Raw genomic sequence first — 25,921 nt, forward strand, 5'->3', positions numbered from 1 at the left:
AAATTATGACCAAAGGCAATAAATCAAGTAATTTGGCTGCATTCTGCTTCCCTAGTTAGATGCAAGACAAGCTTTCAGAACTTTCTGTTCTATGGCGTTGGTACAATGCTCTTTCTGGAGCGATCAGCAGTTAACAGCTCATGTTTTGACACTTTCCATTGTTAAAGGCGACCTCATTGAGAAAGAATAACACAATGTTAAGTCTCACCTGTGTAGCATCAGTCACGGTGTAGGCGTGACCTTGTACAATGCCATTTTTCAATTCTAGATTTCCAGACTTTGGCTAAAACAAAACACAAAGTGAAAGTCAGTTAAATAGAATTTCCAGGCTGTTAGTAATGCACCTGGGTGGTTTGTACAATTTAATGTATATTTGCTGAAAATTAGCATTTACAGCAACGCCATGTTGATTCTTGCAGATGGAGTTTAATGGCCTGGACACGGCATTGCCACCCTCTCTGGCAGTGAAGAGACTAAAGGGTAGTGAAAAGGGCGAGGGAGGAGGAGGGAGGGGGAAAGAGGCAGGAGGAGAGGGAGGAAGAGAGGGGAGAGGGAGGAGGAGAGGAGAGAGAGAGAGAGAGAGAGGGAGAGTGGAGAGAGAGGGTGGAGGAGAGCGGGAAGGAAGAAGGAGAGGGGAGAAGGGGAGAGGGAGGCAGGGGGAGAGGGGAGAGGAATGAAGAGGGAGGGGAGAATGGGAGAGATAGGGATAGAGATTTTACTAGAGTCTCAAGCACTATTGATACCTGGGAGATTTGATAATGAGATATGCAAACTATATTTAAATGACTCACACCACACATTTCCTAAAAGGATTTCCATAAGACCTATATTGACAAACCTAAGGCACCTCTCACTTGCCCTTAAAATAATATACCATGCCATAGTGATCTACTTTAAGCACTAAGTACAGTACGGTATCTATATTTCTACTTCCCATATGTGTTACTATGTAATTGCATGACTTTAGAATAGGAAGATTATCTGCAGTACATAACACACACAATGGAATTCCTAGGGCATCTTCTAATGTTAATTTACTTTCTCCAGTCGGGGTGGGCTAACTCTCTACTAGTTCTACTACAACTCCTCAGACTATGAATAAAATGCTTCCTAGGGCATCTTCTAATGTTAATTTACTTTCTCCAGTCAGGGTGGGCTAACTCCCTACTAGTTCTACTACAACTCCTCATGACTATGAATAAAATGCTCCCCTACTTACATTTCCAGGAGTTGTACTCCCCATCAGGGAAGCCGATTTTGCAGCTGCTTTAACTATATCACGTAAGTCCGGTGGCGGGTTGGTTAGAATGAATTGAATTTGCACTCCTCCCGTGAAGTCTACCAAAGCTTCTGAAATGAAGCCCCAGTGCAAATTCTGATACGAGCCACGCAGTCTACAATAATAACAGCAACAAAAGGATAAGGTGGTTTAATTACAATTGATAACGGGTATAATTCAAGGCATTCGGAACTCCTGGCAGAACACACAACTTTTCAATCCGAAACGGATACCCTTGCCATTTCTGTAATGTTCATGTTGTGTTGCAGTTAATGCCATGATGGTGGGATAATTGAAATAATTTTGCATATCTTTTGTTGAATTTCTTCTTTCTAATGAATACATATTTTAAGTGTTACCTAAAATGTGGATGTGTGGTATCATTCAATATTTCTGTATTCTGAAGCATGGTAATTGTCAAGGACTGGTAATAACGGTCATATTATCTCACTGATGTTTAGCATCATTAGTCTTATAGCTTTCAAGGAGTCTCACTGATATAACGCAGCACTTTTCCATTAGAGTGAACATTGTTGGTCTAGAACAGGGATGGCCAACTCCAGTCCTCAAGGGCCACCAACCGGTCAGGTTTTAAGGATATTCCTGCTTCCATACAGGTGGCTCAATCAGTGGCTCAGTCAGAATGATCTGAGCCACTGGTTGAGCTACCTGTGCTGAATCACGGATATCCCTAATACCTGGCCTGTTGGTAGCCATAGAGGACTGGAGTTGGTGACCACTGGTCTAGAATTTCCTATTTCCAAATGATCAGAGGTCGAGGTAGATGTCGATACCTTTGTGACAATTCTGAGTGGCTGAGCAACCAACCTCACACCTATGATACTATGAAGGTTGAAACATGTCTGTGAGTGGGTTTACTGGCTTTGCATCTCACCCAGCCTATGCTTAAAAGCTGTGTTTAAAGCAGCATGCATTGGCTTAAGGGTTGCTCGTGTAATATGAGCTTGAGACAAAAGGTGGCACTGTGTGCTCATTTGCATGTCATTTCCCAGAATCCCTTGCTGCAGTGGAAGTGCTGTGTGCAGGGCGATAATGGTGAAAGACAGGGCTGCAGACCTGTCTAAGACATGCAAATGAACATACAGTAATATTTACAATTGATATATATGCTTGTATTCACTATCCTTGTAAAATGTCAGTGTCTTACTTAGCATATGCCTTCTCCAGCAGGGATGGCCAAAATTCATTGTTGCTGCGTGGCTGAACAGACAGGTATCTTCCATTCAGGAACGGCAGCCTGTCGTCTATGACTACATCCACCCAGTCTCCAAATTGCCAGAACTGAAACAAAGAAAAGGGGGTTTGTAGGCAGAGCTACAAATAGTACTTGATACTATAATAAGCTATCCTGAGCTGTAGGTAACGCAGTTACAGTGCAGCAAATTAAAACCTGAGGTTTCCATGTTCTTGCTGGACCTTTCGAATGTTATAAGATTAATTTTAATTGACCTTTGGACTTGTGGACAATAATGTCATGGAGCAGTGATAACCACAGTGCACACAACCTAATGTAATAAGGATAATGTACACTAAACAGAATTATCTGTGAAATAAAATGGGAACCATGGTGAGTATTATTTAATGCCAAACAAACAGTAGATAATCAAACTGATGCGTTTATTACATTTTTCCTTTTGATCCTCCAAGTTTTAGTCTATTTACTGCAAATATTACTTAAGGTTACAGTAACTGAAATTGGACTGAAATATTGAATAAAAGTAAAAAAATATTACTCACTCATCTCTGCTTTGTTTGACAGCTACCATGCACTCTCTTGCCTTATGATGTAGCACTGCTTAGTAAATTTGGACCATAATGGGCAAATACGAGTATACTGAGGCTGCAGTGCAATAAAGGTGCGCATTGGAAACTGCACTGAGTTCCACCAACTTGTAATACAGTATCTCTTCAATGTAGAAAATTAGAGACATGTAATTATAAAAAGTATTAATAAGTATAGAAATTATTACTATTTTATTTATTTTATTAAACTCATATTTATGGTAAAACCTAGTGGAAAAGAAAAGTTAATTCTTAGAACAGAATAACTATGCATGAATAAAAGATCAATTGTACAACGAAAGAAAGAAAAAGGGCAAAATCTTTAAAATTGTAAAAATATTGAACACATGATGTAGTACAGCTAAGCGCTGCAGTACATGCAGTACAGCTAAGCCCTGCTGTACATGCATTACAGCTAAGCCCTGCAGGACATGCAGTACAGCTAAGCCCTGCAGGACATGCAGTAAAGCTGAGCCCTGCAGTACATGCAGTACAGCTAAGCCCTGCAGTACATGCAGTACAGGTACGGCCAGGTCCCCGCTGGCTTCTGCAGTGCCCACTGTGGCGGACGCTGCAGGGACAAGAACCGACCCACAATGGGGCCAGAAACTTCTGGTCTCAAGAAAATTGAGATCAGGAGTCACGAGGAGTGCTAGGCCACGCCCCCGAGCGGTTCAGCCGATCACGGCCGCGCCCCCTTCACTCCCCCGTCACACCCTCCCCCCCATTCATGCGTGCAGCTAAGGCAGCTAGGCCGCAGCCTAAGCCCTGCAGTACATGCAGTACAAGAGGCTACATCAATACGTTTGTTTGTATTATATGAAAAAGAACCACTGCATTTTCAATTGTTTGTCTTTTTACTTTCCTTTGCTGTCTCATGTCCTATTTCCAGAACTTGAGTTTACAGAACATGTTACATAAAATAACTAAACTGCACCTTTTGTTGACCCATAAAATATACAAAGGTGTAACAACTGGGACACACTTGGCACTGTAAAAGTGCTCACTGGTTGATCTGATTTAAAGTTCATAATCCTAGTTAAATATAGATGTAGCCATAAAAACTTTCCCTGCTACTGCGGAAATCTGCGAAAAACATAACCTTATCTACACCAAGCAGTGGGGGATTAACTCAGTGGGGGTCTGAAAGCAGAAAATGTAGCCCCCAAACCAGCCCCAGAATGTCCGTGTCTGGCTACATTTGTAGTACAAAGGAAAACATTTTAAAAGAAGGGATTATGGAGTGATGAACTGCAAATACAAGCGATATGAAGCCAATATACAGTAGTCACCTGGCATTAACCATATACTCTCCAGATATCGTAGAGGTACAGTACAGGTTTATATTACCTATCATTCCACACATTTGTATTACTTGAGATAAATGGTGAATTAGGATCCCTGTTCATGGGGTTATTAAGGATCAGAAAGCCTTATCTTTGTACTACAGTGCATTTATCAGTGAATACATCAATAAAGTGAAACACCGTCAGCACATTTACAGTTATGCTATCTTAGTCCCAAACTGTGTGCCCCTCTTCTGCGACTGCCCTACAAATTAAGGATGCAATCCCTCTGAATTATTTTCACACTCTGCATGGCTAACCCTTTTGTGTGGAATAGAATATGTACCTAGGGATGGCTGAACTTTTGGGACAGACTTGGATCCACCTCAGATCGTCTGGTTCCTTAGGTCCGAAGATTTCCACAGATCCGTCTCAAAAAGGAAAATCCGTCTTTTCCAGACTTATATTTTTATATATCGCTGACACGGAAAATTAATAATCCGCGGTCAGATTAAATCCGAGGGGGGGAGAGAGAGTGCAGATTTTTTAACAATCCGCTGCACGGATTTCAGATTCAATATGGAAACCGAGTGCAGATTCTTTAAACTCTACCCGAATTATATCCAATGGCGGATTCGGATTCATCCGCTCGGATTGTTTATTACCCAATCCGCAGATGGATTTTACCCCACGGCACGGATTTTGAAGGGAAAGCCCTTGGAATTCTTGGGAACGGATTTTTGACAGTTCTGCCAATCTCTATTTGGAACCCGTCAAACATACAGGCATACCCCGCATTAACGTACGCGATGGGACCGGAGCATGTATGTATAGCGAAAATGTACTTAAAGTGAAGCACTACCTTTTTCCCACTTATCGATGCATGTACTGTACTGCAAACATCATATATGTGCAAAACTGATGTAAATAACGCATTTGTAAAAGGCTCTACAGTCTCCCCACTTGCGCACAGCTTCGGTACAAGTAGGGAGCCGGTATTGCTGTTCAGGACGTGCTGACAGGCGCATGCGTGAGCTGCTGTTTGCCCATTGGGCGATATGTCCTTACTCGTGAGTGTACTTAAAGTGAGTGTCCTTAAACCGGGGTATGCCTGTATACATAAAATCTTTAAGTCCTCTAAATCCTAAAACGGTTACATGCTTGACACTTCTTGTAATCCTCTGCTTCTTTCAGAAACTCAGTTGGAAACAAACATAAATCCTTATTAAATAAATAAAGAAGCAGATAAATGCACACTTATTGATTGTGCTCATTTTCTGGGAAGTGAATTGAAGTTACTTCCTTGTTAACGCTGCAAATAGGGAGGGGCCTTAGAGACTGTTCAGCTAAGATGTTTCCTACTCAGCTCAATTCTTGAATGTGAAGGGAATAGAATAAATGAATATAGTGAGTAGGGTTTTCTCCATGACCAGTGTGGATAGTAAACCTGAGAACTACTGTAGCACTAAATATACCGGCAGCCTTCGGGTTTTGATAAGATTGTTAACTGATTGTACTAGGCTTTGAAAGAGATTCATTTCTATACCTATCTGCAGTCCGATGCAAACTGACTTGACGACCAAACACTGAATAGTTTATACAAAGGCATGTGATGTACATTACGGTTCATGTTAATAGAGATGGGCGAACAAGTCTAAAACCATTTCCCGGAAATTAACCGAGTAGCACCCCCTACCAAAATCCATCTGCAAATTGGGTACTAAATATCTGAGCGGATTAATCCGAATCCGCCATCGGATACAATCCAGGTAGATTTTTAAGAATCCGCTCTCAGATTCCATATTGAATCTGAAATCCACACTCAGATTGTTAAAAATCTGCACCCCCTAGGATTTCATCTGAGTGCAGATTTTTAACAATCAAACCGTGGATTATTAATCTGCTTTGTGGATTGTCAGTGATAGGCTGGAAGGAGTGGCTCAGTGAGTAAAGACACTGACTGGCACTGAGTTAGAACCTGGTTCAATTCCTGGTGTCGACTCCTTGTCACCTTGGGCCAGTCACTATATCTCCTTCTGCCTCAGGCACCACAATCATAGATTGTAAACTCCACAGGGCAGGGACTTGTGTCTGCAAAATGTCTCTGTAAAGCGCTATACAAGAACATGTTATTATTATTATATGATAGAAAAATGTTTTTTGCAAAAAAGGCAAATTTTACTTTTTAAAATGGATTTGCTCAAAGGACAAAAAGAACCAGCCGATCCAAAGCGGATCCAAATCCGCAAATAAAATCTGCCCATCTCTACTTGTCAATGAAAAAAATATATAATCCAATGCATACCCTGAAATGGAAAATCCCTGCATATTTCTGCTTAAACTCTTGATTCTTGGGAATAACATTTTCTAGAAATTTTCGGTGCAATGTCAAAGCACCAACAGCAGCAAGGACCCAGCAATCTCCTACAGTAAAAAAATACAGGTCAATTAGACATGTACAGTATACACGGGCTTTAATCATGGACATATCAGATGATTACAGCTATACAATGCATTGCTGGCGCCTCTGTCAGCAAATGGATAAATTTGTGGGATGGGCAGGATTTAATCACAGTGCACTGCGGCATCCTCCTTCAGAGATAAGGTTAATAGAATAAACATACTGAAATGTAATTGGATTACTATTTGGGAATATAAATCTCCCTTTGCATAAGTACTTCCTGTTACTCGTATTATCAGTGGACAGCTGAATTATGGCATCAGAGCAATATGCTCTTTTAACAAAAGTCCTGGTAAATACTGTAGCACCCTTGAGGGATATGCTATGTTAATTAATGAGGTTCATGGTTCCTACAGGGAGTTTAGGGGGTTACTCCTGGTAATGGCCCTTAGACAAATGTTGCAGTTAGTCTATGTATATGTTGCAAAGTGATTAAGATAGTTGTTTAGCCACGCCCACCTAGTATGGCACTAGATAAGGATACTTTGTAGACAGCTAACCCTTCCCCTAGTAGTCATAGTGACTAGGGATGTCACTCTGGGGTATATAAGATGGGGATGGAGCATTGCAGTTCAGATCTTAGTGGACCCAGAATGAGGAGAATCTCATTTATGAAAGTCGTACCAGTCTGTAACTACATGTGTTAGTGTTAGGATCACTTTGTTGTTTTCCAGCTAGGCAAGTGTCACTCCTAAAGATAGAGCCTCTCTCTGTATGGCAATGGCTGTGTCCACCCACAAGAGGGAATGGACATGTAATCCTAAAAAGATTCTGTAAGTAAGGGCCTGGGAGTATTAGCTTAGAATTAATAGGGTTCTGCTTGCTTCTGTCAGAGGTGATAGGGTGTCATCTCTCATGCCAGAGTGTACCTGCCTAGGGATTCCAGTGAGGTGGAAACAGCCATCATTGAGGTAATGGAGTATAACTTTACCACACTACAAAGTGCAAGAGATGTGCCTCTTTTTGGGGACTGCTGCATGATTACCCCTGAAGAAGATGCTGTATGTTTTCCTGTAAATAAAGCAACAAAGTTCCTTGCACCCTCGATTTATTGCTCACCATACCAGTCCTGCATGAATTCCAGCACCCTGAGAACAAGGTCAAATAACCTCTGAGCATCACCCACATCCCTATAGAGACACTATAGGACACTTTGGTTGGACCCCTCTTCTATTGGCCGGGGGTAGAGGTGTTATACTACTCTTAGAGAAATGAAAGAACGTAAATAGGGGAGGTGGAAGCCTTATTGGTAGATGGAAATTGACGTCTAATCAGGACTTCACTTGTTTGAGGTTTGTTTCCCAACAGGTAGTTTATTTCCCTTACAGTGGAGGGTAACCAAGTGTGAGAGATGTATGTGACAATGACACAAACAAGCAGTGAGAGAAACAACAAACTGAAAGTACTGAAAGCACAAGCAAAGAAAGACAAGGGGCAGAGAAAGAGAAACACAGCAGAAATATATTACACCCCAAGCATACTGTACAACAGGAGTGACCAACTCCAGTCCACAAAGGCCACCAACAGGTCAGGTTTTAAGGAAATCCCTGCTTCAGCACAGATGGCTCAATCAGTGGCTCAGTCATTGTCTGAGCAACCTGTGCTGGAGCAGGCATATCCTTAAAACCTGACCTGCTGGTGGCCATAGAGGACTGGAGCTGGCCATCTTTGCAAAGTGCCTGGATGTGACACTTGGACTTTCTGCTCCTGCTAATTTCAAAATAGTTGCTTACACAGCTAGATGCAATTATTCACACTGAATCTCGCTTGTAAGCTACGGTATATATGGTGCAGCTGTTATAAATGCTGGGCAAATATTGAAATATAGTAATTTTCAAGTCTTTAAATGTATCTAAAATTACATTACAATAAAGTTGTGGTCCTTCTACTTCGAAATGTTTTCTGATCTGGCACCTTTGGAGAAGTAGTTGGAGGGTCCTGCTGTACTGTATGAGAGAGAATGAAATACTTGGGAAATGTCCTACTCCCTCATGTACTCTTACCAAAGCACCTTCACAAATCCCCATAGCTCAGTCAAACATTATGGGTAGACATCTGTGAAAAGTAAGAAATTACCCATACCATCTTCCAGCTTTGCTTAGAACTAAAATTGGGTAGAATTCGAAAGCAAGGGGATGAAAGATAAAGAAAAGGCACTGAGAACTTCATTTCTAGTTATTAACATTTGGTCACTTTATGGATTTTTATACATAAAACATGTGTTTATTCCAATTATTGATGTAATGACCTGCAGTACAGCTGCCAAGGACTGTATATGTTAATTAGATTCAGAAAATGTGATACATCTTACCTATTTCACCTTGGACAATATCAAAAATGCTAGCTCCATCCACCAAAAACCGAGGATCTCTGTGGATTTCCTTTAAAGACAAAAAGAAAGCACATACTGAATAATTTATCCCATGTGGCACAACATAAAGCAAAAAATTGTCTTTTTAAATGTTTAGTGTTATACTGTTGTACGTTTAGGTCTTCTCAGGTGTTCAGTGTTATCAATCATTTATACATGATCAGAGCACTTCATGTTCCAGGTGATACTGATATCACAACTCGTAAATGTTTCTTACAATGTCAGTATTTATTTCTTCAACACTTTGTCTTCTTAAAACAGCTGAGATGTAGACAGACTCAGAAGCGTTTTCATAATCTATGAATCTGCTGTTATCCTTGATATTGCTGCAACACATTGTTGCGTGCAATATAATGAGGATGAAGGACAACGAGAACCTAATATACTTTAATAAACAAATATAAAACCAAGTGATAATGTAACATGCTGATACAATGGGTAAAAAAGGTCCCTGCTCAGCAAAATATTGATGTAAAATAGCCACAGAACAAGGTTATTTTTTCTTCATTAAGAGCCTAGAATACAAACCATACAAGCCAACTGTGATTTAATAATGTATTTCAATACATCTCTCTTATATGATACTGTATTTTACGTTTATTACCTGTCATCATTTAAAAATGCATCAAATGAGCTTGGGTTGTTGCTCTTATCCTAATAACTATAGGCTAATCACTTCCATATCTGTCTCAATTACTGAAGAGACATGCTCATCAGCAACTCATTCAAAGCCTACTGTATGTGATTATTCAATTTTGATTCTTTTAAAAGCTGATTTCAAATCATTGAACTACACAGAAGTGTTCCTTTCACAATGCACTCTTGATTGTTCATGCCATGAGAATTGCTTTATTTAGCCTTGGCTCTTAATACCGAGAATAAATCATCTTTTTATTTCATTTATATTTTTATTGAATTTCTCCAATTTTTGTTTGGGGGGGGGGGAGGATGGGGAATAAAGAAGACAAAATTGGGTTAAAGGAGGGATTCAACACTCCTGATGGGCATTTATACAGAATAATATGCGTACTGTACATTTTAGATATTGATAACATCCTTTATACATTACGGTTAAATACATACACAATAATTAGATGAATACTGATATACTGTAAAATTGCTATTGTTGCGCACCTGAAAGTTTCATATGTTTGTTTTTATATTTGTGGTGTTCAGGTAAGGATTACAGTGTTTACCATTATGGGGTTATGGAGAGACGAATTTCTTGAAATACTGTATAAACCCATCTGGGCCCGGGGTCTTATTTGGTTTTAGAAACTTCATCACCTCTGCCATCTCCTCTGGGGTAATTCGTTTGTTTAGTTTTTCTTGTTCATGCTCGGACAGAGTGGGGAGGCCCGACTTGGCTAAATATTTATCGAGCTCCTAGCTACAGTTCTGATTTTTGACCACTTTTTGGCCATCATACAGAGTGCTATAGTATGAATTTAATTCACTTGCCATCACTGATAGGTTTGAAGTCAAACAGCCTGATTTGGTACAGATCTTATGGATCCTGTGCATGGGTTACCTATGTCTTAGGCGGTGAGCTAACATGGAGTCTGGCTTATTAGCCTTCTCAAGGAACTTTTGTTTAGTCCAGGTCATGGTATTCTCTGCTGCCTGGGATAGACAAGTATTTTCTTCTCCTCTGTGGGCTGTTAATACTTTTAGAATGCTTCTGGAGGGGTTAAGTTTGTGCGCTGACTCAAGATGTATAATTTCTATGTTCAGCGAGTCAATTTTTGCTTGTCTGATTTTTTTCCTAGCTGCTGCTATTCCAGTAATGTTGCCCCTAAGTACCGCTTATGGTTCTCCCAAATAAAGGATTGAGTTTGGACACTGTTTATGTTATGATGAAAATAGTCTGTGATTTCTTGGGCTAACACCTTTGTGACCTCAGGGATTTTAATCAGTGATTCGTTTAATCGTCAAGAGCGAAATGGAGGAGGAGCCACTTGGTCTCCAAGTACTACTGTACTTCCACTGGGGCAAGATCTGACCATGAGATTCCTCTTATGATTGCCGACTAGGGAAGATGGGAAGATGAGGGACTAGGGAAGATGAAATAAAGATGTAGTCTGTTCTAGTATGTAGTCTGTGCGGGCCGAATCAAATGTGAAACCTCGGATACTGGGCTTCAGGTCAAATAGGCCGAATACCCTTAATTGCTACAATATTTCTGTGTGAAAAATGTAGACCGGTCAGTGTTCGGTGCATAGACATACACAATCGTCACTTCCATCCCAGGGGTTCCAGGGATGCCAGCAAGCAGGGATTGCTAGGGTCTGAGTTTCAAGGGAGGGGGGGGGAGTTGTGGAGGAATTGTTGCCAGAATGGGCCTAGCTAGTCAGGGTCCAGAGTTGCTGGTTCCCCTAAAAATGTACCCGATAATCATGCTTGGTTCTCGGGTACCTGTAGGTACATTGTCCCGGCAATATCTCCCCTTGAAAACACTTGCGCGACTCACAGCTAGGGTTCCCTACTTCAGCATAGCTCAGAAAGGTAAATGGGGCAAAGGGATGTAAAGTGTCCCTGTAACTATAAGAGGTCACTAGGTTAAGGGGGATACCCAGTTACGGTATTGGGATTCATGGGCACTCGAACCATAATTATGAGGTTGTGAGGGGACTTTTAGAGTCAAGTCCAAGTCTATGAGATAGTGTGTGGGGAATATGGGCTAGTAGAAAATAAATGTAACCCTGCTTTCCCCCTCCCCCAGACTCTACGGTGGTGTCTAGGGTACATGAGGGCAGATTACATGCGGTGTGGTGCGTACCTGTGAGGAAAAGAAGGGCCTGAGCTTCCCGCGATGTTGTGGGGGAGACAGAACCGGGCTTCTGGGGTGATAGCCTCCATGATCTCTTAGTGGTGCAGCGCCTCCATCTTCTATAGTCCCAGGGTAATGGGACAGGACCGGTATAGAAGAACCCCTCGTGTCCCAGGGTAATACTCTCCAAAGTCACACACAGTCTTTACGGATGAAGAATAGTCTCTTTATTTGACAGAGCAACAATATCCCAATGATAAGGCTTCCAACAGCCGCAACACAATAGCCAGGACGGGTTATACACAGCTCGTCTCCGCCCAAATAATTCCTCCTCTCCTTCCCTCCAAGTCACTCCTCCGACAGGATGGTCTGAGCTAGGGCTTCAATACCCCGTGGCCCACCCCCGAGGTTAGCCTCGAGGTGGGTCTTGAATTCTCCCCCCTCACCCCTGGCAGTGGGGTGAGGGCATTGGTCCACCAAGTCTATAATTCTATCAGCTCTACCTATAGACACTGATCGTTTCAGCTCCTCTCTCTCTCTCTCTTCCGGCACTCTGCACCGGGGAGACCGCAGCCTCCTGATACTCCTCGGACCGTTCCGCAGGATTCTTGGGCTCACGGCATAATAACTGTCAACTCCAGACTCTCGATATCATTGTTCACTCGAACTCTCCCTAACTACTCTCTCGAACGAAGAACGAACAACCACTACTCACAGGAGTTGGCTGCTAAATATAGAGCTAGCCCCGCCCCTCGTGGTGTCAGCAGAACCTCACCTCTTGCTCACGCCTGCAGCAGAGTCCAGGCCTGCGTCTACCACTCAGGATAGGGCTATGAAGGGGGGGAAACCCATGATGATTACTGGCGCCTGATCTTAACAGGGCTTATCACAGTAGAAGGAAGATAGGTATAGCCTGTGCTGTTTACAGGGGGCTACACTCTCCCTATGGTGGAATCCAATGGTCCCCACTTGGACCTATCTTTAGCAGTACCATCCTGCGGCGAACCACCTGGGAACAGCACACATAACATTCATAATACATGACATAATGAGGTAGTAAATGTAAGTACACCGGGTACTCCCAACATGGAGAACCCTACAGATAGTGCCTTGGATCAGGCTTCCTTACCCGTCGTCCATTATGATCAGTGACAGTCACAGCGAAAGACTGAACTGGCCCATGCTCAGGCCTGTATGTAACACTGTGCATGTAAATACACCTACCGATGCTCCATATGCGCACTAGCTCATTAATCTTATCCTCATTGTGATACCCCGCCCGACCGTACTTGGTCCGCAGGTACTCTTGAACTGCCTCCCTAAGCCAACTGTCTCGGTTATCTTCAACCTCTCTCATGATGGGCTCCGGCACGTAGGGATATTCATAACCGTGCGACTGCCGGTATCTAGCGACTATGGCCCGGTCAGCTCGACTTAGCTTGGTAAGTGTGCGGTGCCATGCCCTGCATGGCAGTACCCAAAACAATGGCTCCTCTGGGGCTACCTCATCATACAATATACTGGGGCTTTGAGGTACAATACGTTTCTGGTCTATCTCCCTCAACCAGTGATCTAACTCAGCCTCCATCTCCTGTGGAGTGAAAGCACCAGCCGCCCACCAATGATCGACTACATCGTTCTTAATTAACAAGAACCGCGTACGGTCCACCCCCTCGTGGTATCCGGTGACCAAAGGCGCCCAACATTTGTCGCGGTGTTCGTACTCTGCGGCCTGACTAGTGCGTTCTACATCAGACTCTACCTGTGATAATACACCGGACGTACCCGCATCAGTAGATCGCGAGCAATCTCTCCTTCCCTTGGCATTATAATACCTAGTGGGGTTTTTACATAATTTATCCCTGGTAGGTCCCGGTGGCACCACTCGTGACAGGGCAGGGGCAGTGGCCGGGGCAGTGGAGCTATGGGCCGGGGCTGGGGAAACGTCCAGAGCAATATCCAACAAACGGGTGACACCCCGCCCAATGAACTTTTTCTTAGCGGCACTCCCCCTCATACTTTGGGCTTCTCGGGAGGGGTCTCGATTCTGTAGGTTAGCCCTGGCCATGACAGAGGCTATGTGTTGAGGGGAGAATATCCCTCCAAGACTTGTCTTCCTCCCAGTGGAACTGGAACCGGTGTTGTCCGAATCGCCTGCCGAGTTCCCATCCGCCCCGGGGTCACGCACCGGTGGTGCGTCGAGGTCCCCCGGGGGTGACGGTGGAACATCCGGTACACGGTCGAATAAGTAGGCCTCAAGCCTCTCTTTCTCATTCACCGTGAGTGCGGTCTGTGCCTGGCGGGAGTAAGGGGGTGGTGGGGTCTCCTTACCACTCCGCTGCTTTTTGATGACATCGGGCTCCGTTAGGATCGTCTCAGTCTCGGTCTCCGTTGCACTGGGAGTCACCACAGTGGTTGGACTCATACAGGCCTCCGGCCGCACCAGCGTTCGCCGTCGGATGGTCCCCGGACTTGTCTGCTCTCTTTTGATGCCTTTGTGGTGGTTCGCTGGTAGGCGCATCGCCACCGATGTTACACCAATCTCCTCCTCCTCCGAAGAAATCACGATTGGTTCCTCCGCTGGGGAGTCACCTGGTTCTTCAGCGATACAACCAGTGGGTATTGGTACAAAATGTCCTCTCTTGTGCACCTCCACTGCGGTCGTGCCTGTCTGGGTGGCCAGCTTGCTTAGTTCAATAGCTAGTTGAGCCTTGGTTCCTCCCGATATGGTATAACGGGTACCCAGGGCAGTCTTTTCCTTGTCTTCCGCCACCTCCGTCAAAGTTCCTGGAGAGGCACCTCGCGGCATTCCGAACAAATCCCGCAGCTCGGTTGGCCAAAGGTAAATTGTGCCACATTTAGTACATCGGGCCTTGGTAATTGGTACCGCGCCTGGTAGTCAGCAGTGCACACACAAACACCGAACGTATTCGTGCTCCGCTACCGCCACGACCAGTAGGCCTCCCGGTACTTGGTGAATGGAAGTACTTATCTCGGACATGGTTCGCTCAGAGTGAAGACAGCTCAGTTTTCGAGCTCCTTGCTCCTCGAATGCCAGACAAAAGTGACGCTCTTCGCTCAGGTCTCCGGTCCCTCCCTTCGCAGGGAAGGACTCTCCTGATTGGCTCTCCTTGGGCCCCCTCCCCCTGTGGAATCCAGAAACGGGGTCTTTTCCTTGTCAGCATGACGTGGCCGGGCTTTTTGACCATTCACTACACAGGTGGGTGGGCTTTCGGCTTTCGCGCCGCTCCGCTCCCCTTGCCAAGAATCCGGATTTGGCGCCAAATTGTTACACATGTCCCGCCACATTCTACTGATTGTCTCTGTGCACAACGCACGTGCTTGCTCCAGGCTTGGCTGGAATTGCCATCTTAGATCACTGTCCTTGCTCCGCGGAGCTCATGTAGGAATGTCCGCCATTTTGGACGAGTCCTCCAAATGTCCATGGGCCCTATCCTCAATGTCTAACGGGAATCTCGTACCTAAAATACACTGACGGACTGTCACTGGTGTGCTCTGCATTCTGTTTTCTCACTAAAACTTAGGTGGCTTGTACCCCAGGCTCAGCGGAACTCCTCTCCTCTTATGCACTATACTAGATGTTTAACATGCAAGTGTTCTGTGTTGCGGGTGTGTGGGTGATAGCTATGGTACCTCTTGTCTAGGTACAGGCATCTCCTGCTTTTGGCCACTCATAGCATGGCCCTGGGCCATGGTCTCTGTGACTGTGATTGGTTACCGCTATGACCCCCCCCAGTTGCCTCATGCTACCTTCTTAAAGGCTCCCAGGGCGTACAGTGCGGGAGTCTCCGCTCCCCTGACTACCCCCAGTTTGGGCAATCGCACCCTTCTTCCTCCAGCACCTGCACGGAGAGTGCATCTTACTCTGCCTGTTCCGCCTTGCTATAAGCCGGTCCTGTTCTGACATATCTCAGCAGCGCCTCCAAATGTAACCCTGCTTCCCCCCTCCCCCAGACTCTACGGTGGTGTCTAGGATACATGAGGGCAGATTACATGCGGTGTGGTGCGTACCTGTGAGGAACAGGAGGGCCTGAGCTACCCGCGATGTTGTGGGGGAGCCAAGACCGGGCTTCTGGGGTGATAGCCTCCATGATCTCTTAGTGGTGCAGCGCCTCCATCTTCTATATCCCCAGGGTAATGGGACAGGACCGGTATAGAAGAACCCCTCGGGTCCCAGGGTAATACTCTCCAAAGTCACACACAGTCTTTACGGATGAAGAATAGTCTCTTTATTTGACAGAGCAACAATATCCCAACGATAAGGCTTCCAACAGCCGCAACACAATAGCCAGGACGGGTTATACACAGCTCGCCTCCGCCCAAATAATTCCTCCTCTCCTTCCCTCCATGTCACTCCTCCGACAGGATGGTCTGAGCTAGGGCTTCAAAACCCCGTGGCCCACCCCCGAGGTAAGCCTCGAGGTGGGTCTTGAATTCTCCCCCATCACCCCTGGCAGTGGGGTGAGGGCATTGGTCCACCAAGTCTATAATTCTATCAGCTCTACTTATAGACGCTGATCGTTTCAGCGCCTCTCTCTCTCTTCTGGCACTCTGCGCCGGTGAGACCGCAGCCTCCTGATACTCCTCGGACCATTCCGCAGTATTCTTGAGGCTCACGGCATAATAACCGGCAACTCCAGACTCTCGATATCACTGTTCACTCGAACTCTCCCTAACTACTCTCTCGAACGAAGAACAAACAACCACTACTCACCGGAGTTGGCTGCTAAATATAGAGCTAGCCCCGCCCCTCGTGGTGTCAGCAGAACCTCCCCTCTTGCTCACGCCTGCAGCAGAGTCCAGGCCTGCGTCTACCACTCAGGATAGGGCTATGAATGGGGGGAAACCCATGATGATTACTGGCGCCTGATCTTAACAGGGCTTATCACAGTAGAAGGAAGATAGGTATAGCCTGTGCTGTTTACAGGGGGATACATAAAATACAGCTTTCTATTCTATTCCCTATACCCAGAGACTTAGGACATGTAAAAGTATATTTTTCTTAACATTGTGTTTCATCTAAAATGTACTGTTGTGCACGGTAAATGAGCTGGGACTTTCATAACCAATGTTGCGACAGACTGCCAGGGCTACCAAGTTGGTCCAGTGAGTCTGGCTGAAAGCCACCAGAGAATGCCTGAGGTGTGAAGACCATTTGGGTAACAGGGAAGGGCTCAAGTACCCCCATCCTGGTATGAATGAAAATTGTCCGGACTACCATTTTCCCCACCAGACTAGGAGAAGCCTGACCCAGCGGGTGGCATCTGAATAGTAGGGGACTAGTGGCAAACTTGCGCATTTCCCTTAGCAGAACCAGAATCCCCGCTTGCCTGGCTTCATAGGACCAGCTTCGCTCTGATTGGCTGTTGAATTTTGTGAATGAACTCCAAAATACTATAAGAAACCTCTCAGCCAATCAGACGGCAGATTCTTTTATTCCAGTTCCCAAGTAAGTGTGTCTCTTCTTATGTAGTTTGTGTATCATTGTGTGTATGCCTTTTCATGCAAATAAATTTACAATTTATTTCACTTTACCTGTTTTGCTCAATGTATGATCCTGGTAAAAAGGTGTAAATGCCTGGTCTCCCATGACAGCATACTTATCTGCGGGCACTCGGTTGATACTGTGGGGTTCAGGCACGTCTCAGCCGTTTGAAGATGAAGGGACCTGGCACTGATACGGGGTGTTTCAAGCACCTCTCAGTGCTTGCAATTGTCCCGGAAAAGATAATTACATGGCCTTGATGGTCTGTGGTTCAGACACCTCTCATATGGCAGCAGTGAGGTTTGCAATCTTGTGCCATGAACCATCCCTAGGTATCCTGCCTGGAAACAACTGGGAATATTTGGCCTGGATACGGTGAGTGCCACCATTCACTTATCCTATTGAATTTAAACTGCCCTTGTTGCTTCATCTCAGCAGCGCCTCCAAATGTAGCACCTGTTCTTCCTCCCCCCCCCATGGGAGATGTGGCAGCTACCTGGTGTGCTCTGGTGCTGTTAGCTCACCAGTGGTCTTACAGGAGGTCTGAGGGCTCTGCTAGGGGTGTATGGGAGCAGCAAAAGAACAGGGTTTTCCTTCTCAGGCTGGGGAAGTGTGCATGACCGTGACGTGACCCGCTTGAAGCGGGTGCGTTTTGTGGCCAGTGGAGATGCCTCATGCCACGCCATAGGGGCATGCCTAGGGGTGTCACAGAGATGGTTCGCCCTCATTGGGCGAACCACTCACGTGACCGGCCAGTCGCGCCAAGATATCAGTTTCAACTGATTTGTTGCGCAACGTGCGCCCAGTCCCGCTTCCACCCACATGTGCCCGCACGCCGCATGGATGCGTTCACTGCTTTAAGGCAATCTTATCACTCAGCGTGCGGATGCCTTTGCATGGTCTGCAGCACAATGGCCCCAGCCTTAGGGTGGTGCAGCGCCTCCATCGCATGAAGATCCTGGCAGAGGCAGGATTGGTGTCCCAGGCACATACTCTCTCCAGGACAGACACGGAGACTCTGCATGTTACAACTGGTCTTTATTTCTCCTCACATTCCCTGGAGTCGACCACAGGGGCTTGAGGCCCCAAGAGTTGCTCCTCAGCTCCCTCACCCCCTGATGGGGCAAGGGGAATCACTCCCACTCCACTAAAGGAGGGAAGACACACACCACAATTTGGTAGACCGCCTGCTTTTATACCCGTGGCAGGGTCTTGAAACCTGCCCCATAACAGGGCAGGCCAGGTACTGACAGGCATCACACCATATGCATATGACCCAATCAGTACCCTCCCCAGGTATGACACTCCAAACTGCCGGTAGGCCTGCCCTTGCCTATGACAACATTGTAGCTATCCAGGCTGTAACTGCAGGCTAGGCCCTGTGCAGGAGTTTAACTCCAACACTGCCTGTTCCTATCAGGACTTATAGTGTTGAGGCCAGTGGAAAGGCTATAGCCAAGGGCACTAGGCTACATCTATATATTTATTCTCTAATTATCTATTATGTAGAGATGGTCTATCGTGCTTTCTAAGTTAAGGGCTACTTATACAGTTCTTAGAGATTAGTTTATATGAGCTGTAATTAGGTAGTGAATGTACAGTTGGCCAGTTGTGTAATTAAGCATTGTTCAGATCAGCAGACGCTAGGCCTTAGAAGTCCTCTCAGGTTGCTGTTACATCGAACCTATGAGTTTTCTGTTTGATTCCAGGAAAGAGTGTTCTGGAGCCGTCAGCTATCATATAGTAAAATGTGGAAGCCGGGTAAATTTGATTTTTCAGAGACTGTTGCCACATGTGACTGTCTCTGAACCAATCAATGACCCTGTCGCTAGCAACGTCGCTGAAAGTTAAATTATAAGTTGTTTGGGCGTATGTTAGCAAATGGGTAATTTCATCATTTGGTCTCTAGTCTCTCTTCGCCTCGTCTCAGGAATGTGAGACGTCTGGATGTGACTTTCTGGTTGATTTGTAATCTCACACCTTAATGACTATCTTATGAATATGCAAATGTCCGTGTTTGCATAGAAAATTTGCATATATATCACACAGCATTGCAAAATAAGAAATTGCATCACAAGCAATATTTTCATGCTACGGACTTGTGCTAACAGCTTAATTAATAATGTGAGAGGCAACTCCATTCAAAAACAGCAATTTTTTCAATGTAGTGAATAGTCCCATTATTCTCAATTACTGAAGGGCTTGCAGACAACAAACTTGTGAACTGAAAATGTATATTTAAATTTCCTTTTGTTCAAATTCCATCAACACTTTCAGGAACTGCAAAAATCAATGGGGCTTATTCTAGGAGCTGTGAGTTTGTCCATGTAAAACCGAGCATTTGACAAGGCAAGAATTAGCAGAATGGAAATTGTCAATTTGCTGAATTCTAGTGTAGCCCTTGTACCCCTTGTACCCCTGGGGTACTACAACTACGCGTGCTGCTGTCACCAGTGTGGCTAACAGGAGGCCTGAACCTCTGCCACTGGGAGCCTGGGGTATACTTATACACGGTGCAGCGCCTCCACCGATGAGGGATCCCAACGTGGTGGGAGTGTTCCATCACCAGAACCAACATACACAGTAAAAACACATACAGTATCATAAGAACAGTATTTACTAAGCATATGAATATAACTTCTTTACATAGACCTCATTGCATCATTCCTCATGTCAATCGTGGCATCACCCCACATTTCAATCATGGCATTCCCCCACATGTCAGTCATTGCATCACCCTTTGTCTTTTCAGTAGCAATGTGCCTAGGCACCTAACCCCTGAGAGTCCACATACAATAGTGCGAGTGTGAGGGATAGCGCTTCCCTGTGTTGGGGCCCGGTGGTGCACTTATGATACCTCCCTGGTCATAGTCCTGACCGGGATAATCAGCAATCAGTGGCTCTGCAACGTGGTCCTGCTGCGCGGCGCGCTGCTCCTTGCGTGGATTATTCCGCCGTCTGACTCCTCTGGAGAGGGACCCCCCAGCCGGATGATCCTTTGGAAACAGTCTCTACTATTGAGTCCAGGTCTCCTTTCAGCTATCAAGCTGCACTGGCATTCAGGCAATGTCCTGCAGCATATCCCTCTCTCTATGGCTATAGTGGAAAGAGTCCCTCTTAAGGCCTTTCCATATATCATGCACATAGAACACTTCTACAGTGGCTCAGGGAACTAAGTGGGCCCTGGGGGGTTACCTCTGGCCTAGTCCCTGGAGCACATCTCCGTGAACACTACCTGTACCTTCAGGGTCCAGGTCTTGACTCCCCGTTTCCTGTCCCAGCATGCAGTACTCTTTCCTCCCTTCAGGAGCAATCCAGCCATCCCATTGGCTATCGTGCATCACCTGGCAGCTTCTCCCTAAGCATCATGGGAGTTGTATACAGTAAGGGTGATGTGGTGCTCAAGCATGAAGTCCCATCATGTTATGTTGTAAGAGTTATACTTCTGGGACATAAATATTGTACCTTTAAACCTGAAAAAGGGGCTCCAGTTGCCCTGAAGGCAGGGGTAGATGCACAGAGACACCCCCCCTGAACCTCATTGGGCTGGCCCCAGGTATGTACTCACGACTAGTTGTCACCAGAGATCCTCTCAGTCTGCGTGCTGTTGCTCAATGAGGAGAAATCCAATGCAGTGTTTGTTGGTGCAACGCACAGCATAAAGGGTGATAGCAGGTCTGGCAAAAAAAATTCTTTATTGAAGGGACATAAAAAACGGAAGGCTGCAACCTTCTACGCGTTTCGTGCAGTCAAATGCACTTTATCAAGAAGTGAATTAACATGGTACACATCACACTATATATAGCCACAGTCTGCCGATTTGGCGCCAAAATCACTAATTGGTAACCTCATAATGATTAGAAATGTGTAACAGCCACGCTGCGCAAGCGCCATGCAAACCGGCTCATTACCTGGTCACACTACGAGAAGCCTGCCTCCCAACACACCTGCTCGGTGACACGCACCTTAAGGCAATGGAGGGCTAACTCTCGCGAGATGCGCCTCAAGCAAGCCACGTCTGTTCGCGCATGCGCAGACTCAATGTGCCAAAGTCAAACCAAATACCGCGAGATGGAGCCACTAAGGTCCTAAATACTCGCGCATGCGCACAAAATTTATTGCATAGAATCGTGAATATACAGTAATCAATGATTTGATGTTGCCAACCACTACAACGGGGATAATTGTGGGCTTGTATCATATATCAATGAGAACACCCACTAACATACCCCATTGACAGGGGAAGATGTACTAAGCACAAAGTCCCTTCAATAAAGAATTTTTTTTGCCAGACCTGCTATCACCCTTTATGCTGTGCGTTGCACCAACAAACACTGCATTGGATCATGGGAGTTGTAGTCTCTCTGCTGCTGAATTAACATTGGGGCCGTGTGCGCATAGAGCACTGCGCATGCGCGACTCTTAATGGCCGCGGGGGTGCCCTGCGCATGCGCACCCTCTCAGGCCCCTGTCTATCATTCGCCGCTCCTGCGCATGCTCGCGCACACAATATGGCGGAGCCATGCGGCGGGAGCCACCGGCGACTTTGTCGCCCTGCCAGCAACATCCCCACATGTGAGAGGGTAAATGGGGGGAAAACAGGAGAGTGGGGGACCGGAGGGGACCTGGCTACACAAGGAGACAAATCGCACCTGTTACATCATGTCTACTAAAATCTGACATTCCGTGAGAGTACTGTATACAGGCAATCCGCGCAAGTTTGTTGCTTTTATTTTGAAGCAAAATTACAATAAACTCATGATATTACGCGTCAGTGACAGCCATTTTAGGCAGCACGTGTCAGTGCTGTTGAGTGAGGAAGAGGCAGAGTGGGCTTTGGAGTTTTGAGATATTTTAGAGTTTGGTGCAATTAATATTGTGGTTTCTAAGTGAGATCTCATTCTTCTATTTTGTTTTTTCCTAATTGTCTTATTTTCGGTTTGAAAGTATATTGTGGAATTGCGTGAGTTTCTGTGTGTTTGTTAGTCCGTTTGTGTTTGTTTCCCTAACTTTTCTGTTTGTTTGGAGTGTGAGTGAGATGGAGGAGTGAATGTGTGGGTGAGAGGAGCGGGAGAGGGCATGAGATGAATCAAAGTGGGCATGAGAGGCGTGGGAGTAGGCATGAGAGGAGATAAAAAATTTGAGGGGTGGGAGTGTGGGTGAGAGGAGTGGGAGTAGTGTGAGGGGGCATGAGAGTGAGGAGTGGTGGAGTTGTGGATGTTAGGAGTAGAGGTAGGGAGGAGATGAGGAGTGCTACCGCTGTGCAGGTGAGTGAAGAGATAGATGAGCCCAGGAGGTGCTCAGGAGAGAAAGGGGCTGCTTGGGAGGAGTCAGAGGGGACCGGAAAGAGTGTTCAGGAAGAGAGAGAGAACACTCAGCCTGACACAGGAGACCCAGACTTTGAGCCTCCTGCTGAACCTGTGCTTGAAGCCCACAATAAGCATGTTGATGGTTTATGCAATATGCGTTTCACTGCTACAAAAAATGAGGTGCTCATAGAGAGTGTCATCAACTCCAATTGCCACCTGTTTTGATGCTTGGCATCGCAGATGAACATGGGAAGACATATGTTCAGAAGTCAGTGACCTAGGTGTTTTGCGCGATTGAAAACTGCAAGAAGCGGTTCTCTGACCTTACAGCTGTGATTATACCAAAAATCCCCCGTGGTGTCTCCTGTAGAGACACCAAGCGGAGCGAAAACAAGTGTTATACATACCTGAAAACTGCTTATACCAAAGTCAACTGTCTCCCCGCAAAAGCAGGAGACAGTTGAGGAGAGGGGCAAATCTGTTTTCAAGCAGCGACAGCCACGTCACATGACGCAGCCGTCCAATCAAAGTGAAGTTCAGTGCACCAATCATGTTCCTCCAAAATCTAACCAATGAAAATCCTAGAAAAAAATTACCTCAGGATTTCATACAAAATACAGTTTTCCTTTATTGAAAAGCCATATACAGTATACCTTGAAGAACATAAAATACACATTGAAGAAAATAGATAATTATTGACTGACGTAAAAAAAATTTTTTGAAGTAATTAATTAAATTACATTGATTATTTTATTAATAATTAATCAATCACTATTATGGACAAATCTTCAATTGAAGAATTCATTGGATTGGTGTTCGAAAGGCAGGCGTTATGGTAAAGGAAGTGACATCTGAGCATGTCTCCCCTGCAGTCGCTTGCTAAATCTCTTGTACATGTGCACATGTAGCTCTACTTATGAAGCCACAGGAGAGCGCTGCTGCACTGAAGCTCTTGGTATAATCACAGCCTAAGAGAAAGGTCAAAGAGAAGATGGCACTGTCCCACAGACATGCTGCGGGTACAGGAGGCGGTCCTTCCAAAATTGTCACCATGACACCAATGGAGGAGAGAATACAGTTCATCTATCCTCGGAGGCTATATATAGTCTAGATGGGAACCTGGATAGTGAATCAAGTGAGTGAAGAGGAAGCAGGTTCGTATTATGACATTAGTAGTACATCACTCAGAATATAGAGTTTTACACACAAACTAAACGACTTACCTCTGTTAAAAGCACCATGGGAATATATACGTCCACAAGGACTGCACCTGGGCTACTTTAGCTCACTTGATAAAAACATTGCCAATATCCTACCAAACAATATGTGTTTTCACATTTCTAGGGGCTTATTAAATAAAGTGAGTGGTGCACTTTCCCAGTTGTGCACCTAATTTCCCGTAGCCTTTTGGGGTTTGCACAATATTGATGCAATTGCACTTGCAGTATGTGTTAAGTGACTAAAATGAATTTATACGTGTCTGAGATACACAGTTCCATGTTGAATTCGATTTAACGTTGAAGAGAGTTTCGCTCTAAGAGCACTGCTGCAGATAATATACATTATCTATACGCATTATATATAGTATGAGACCTGCCTGACTACCATAAATGTTCTTGGCCGTGCTAATAGAATAACATACTTGGTATTGTAATTGACAGGCAGCAAACGTCATATCTAAATGATATTGGCTCTCTGTGCAATTGATATTTTAGTGTAATTGAAGAAGGTTAATGTGAAATTTATAGTCACTTACAGTCGGCCACGAATGGTGTTCTTATTCTTAATGTAAATGTCACCTGTAAATAGGGCCATCAAACAAAGCATACAGGAGATTGTTATTTTGAATCTCACAGAAGTGACAGCAGCAACCAGTGGTTGGCCAGAAACACCATTTGCGGCTCCACTGCCTGCACCTTTGTCGCCAGCTGCTGCCACGGCCCTCCGTGCCGATTAGGGAAAGTGAGGGTCTCCCATCAACTCAAGCAGTCACACAGCAGAATTCTCAATCACACCATCAGATGAAAATCAAAGGGAGAGCATGACAATGACTCGCAACATAGTCGATGTAATAAAGTGCCAGACCAATCAGCTGTTATGCGAACTCCAGCAGGCAGTTGACATCTTGAGGTCAAGTTCAGTGTTAAATATGCCTTCTGTTTCTGTTAGTTGGGTGTCTGCTCCATCTACAGATACCCCGTTTCCTCAGTTTACCAGCAGCCTGCAATGTGCTGGATAGGTTGAACTTGATGGACGCATGTCTTTTTTTCAACTTCATCTACTATGTAACTATGTATAAGAAGGCAGCACGGAGGGCGAACAAGTACTCCCGCCCGTGCCCAAAAAGAGCCAAGCACACATAAATGTTGTGTAAACATTTTATTTTTGTTATAGACATATTATGTTCCTACAGTGACGGGAAAACACGAGACGTTCTATCAGTTTGGAGGAGAACGGCAGGATGAATACATGGCAGTAGTTAGTAAGGTGCGTTGAGTCTAGGTTGTTTTTGAGAATAGATGTGACCACGGCATGCTTATAGGAAGAGGAGAAAGTGCCAGAGGATGGGGAGGAATTGAAGATGTGGGCGAGAGTGGGGACAAAGACAGGAGTAATAGTTCTGATAGTTCTGATAAGGTATGAGGGGATAAGTTCGAGAGGGCATGTGGTAGAGGGAGAAGAGGAGATCATCTTAGAAACGTTCAACTCTAATCGAAGAAAAGGAGTCAATATTGGAAGAAGGAGGTTTAGGTAGAAGTAGAGACGAGGTGGAAGGGACTGAAGGAATCTCCTTGTGGACAGCGCCCACCTTGCCTTTAAAGTAGTCGGCAAAGGCTTGAAGAGAAAGTTAAGGAAGGATGGGAAGTGGGAAGAGGTCGGAGGAGGGAATCAAATACAGAGAAAGGATGGTGTGATTGGATTTATAAGTGTTTATGAGGGAGGAAAAGTAGTGTTGTTTGGTGATTGCCTCTATAAGCATTTCGAGGAGCGAGTGCATGCGAAGGGAGCGTGTTTGTGAATTTAGCCAACTTAGAATTTAGAGGGACAGGAGTGCCAGAGCCTCTAATGGGCAGATTTATCAAGAGAGGAGGAGAGGATAGAGTTGTAAGAGTTGACAAGATTGTCAGGTTCAGAG

At 45.2% G+C, this 25,921-nt stretch overlaps 1 protein-coding gene across 1 annotated transcript in view; it reads right to left on the bottom strand.

Annotated features, from left to right (window-relative positions):
* Window positions 1-25,921, bottom strand: part of LOC142492630 (calpain-13-like) — a 113,162-nt gene that overhangs the window by 55,798 nt on the left and 31,443 nt on the right. Inside the window, exons 3-7 of the mRNA XM_075595454.1 lie at window positions 9,141-9,210; window positions 6,674-6,792; window positions 2,448-2,581; window positions 1,220-1,394; window positions 209-283 (exon numbers count right to left, since the gene is read on the bottom strand). Of these exons, the coding sequence (XP_075451569.1) occupies window positions 209-283; window positions 1,220-1,394; window positions 2,448-2,581; window positions 6,674-6,792; window positions 9,141-9,210 (573 nt within the window). The remainder of the gene's footprint in view (window positions 1-208; window positions 284-1,219; window positions 1,395-2,447; window positions 2,582-6,673; window positions 6,793-9,140; window positions 9,211-25,921) is intronic.

The sequence above is a fragment of the Ascaphus truei genome, chromosome 4 (genome assembly GCF_040206685.1).
Source record: "Ascaphus truei isolate aAscTru1 chromosome 4, aAscTru1.hap1, whole genome shotgun sequence".
Taxonomy (NCBI): domain Eukaryota; kingdom Metazoa; phylum Chordata; class Amphibia; order Anura; family Ascaphidae; genus Ascaphus; species Ascaphus truei.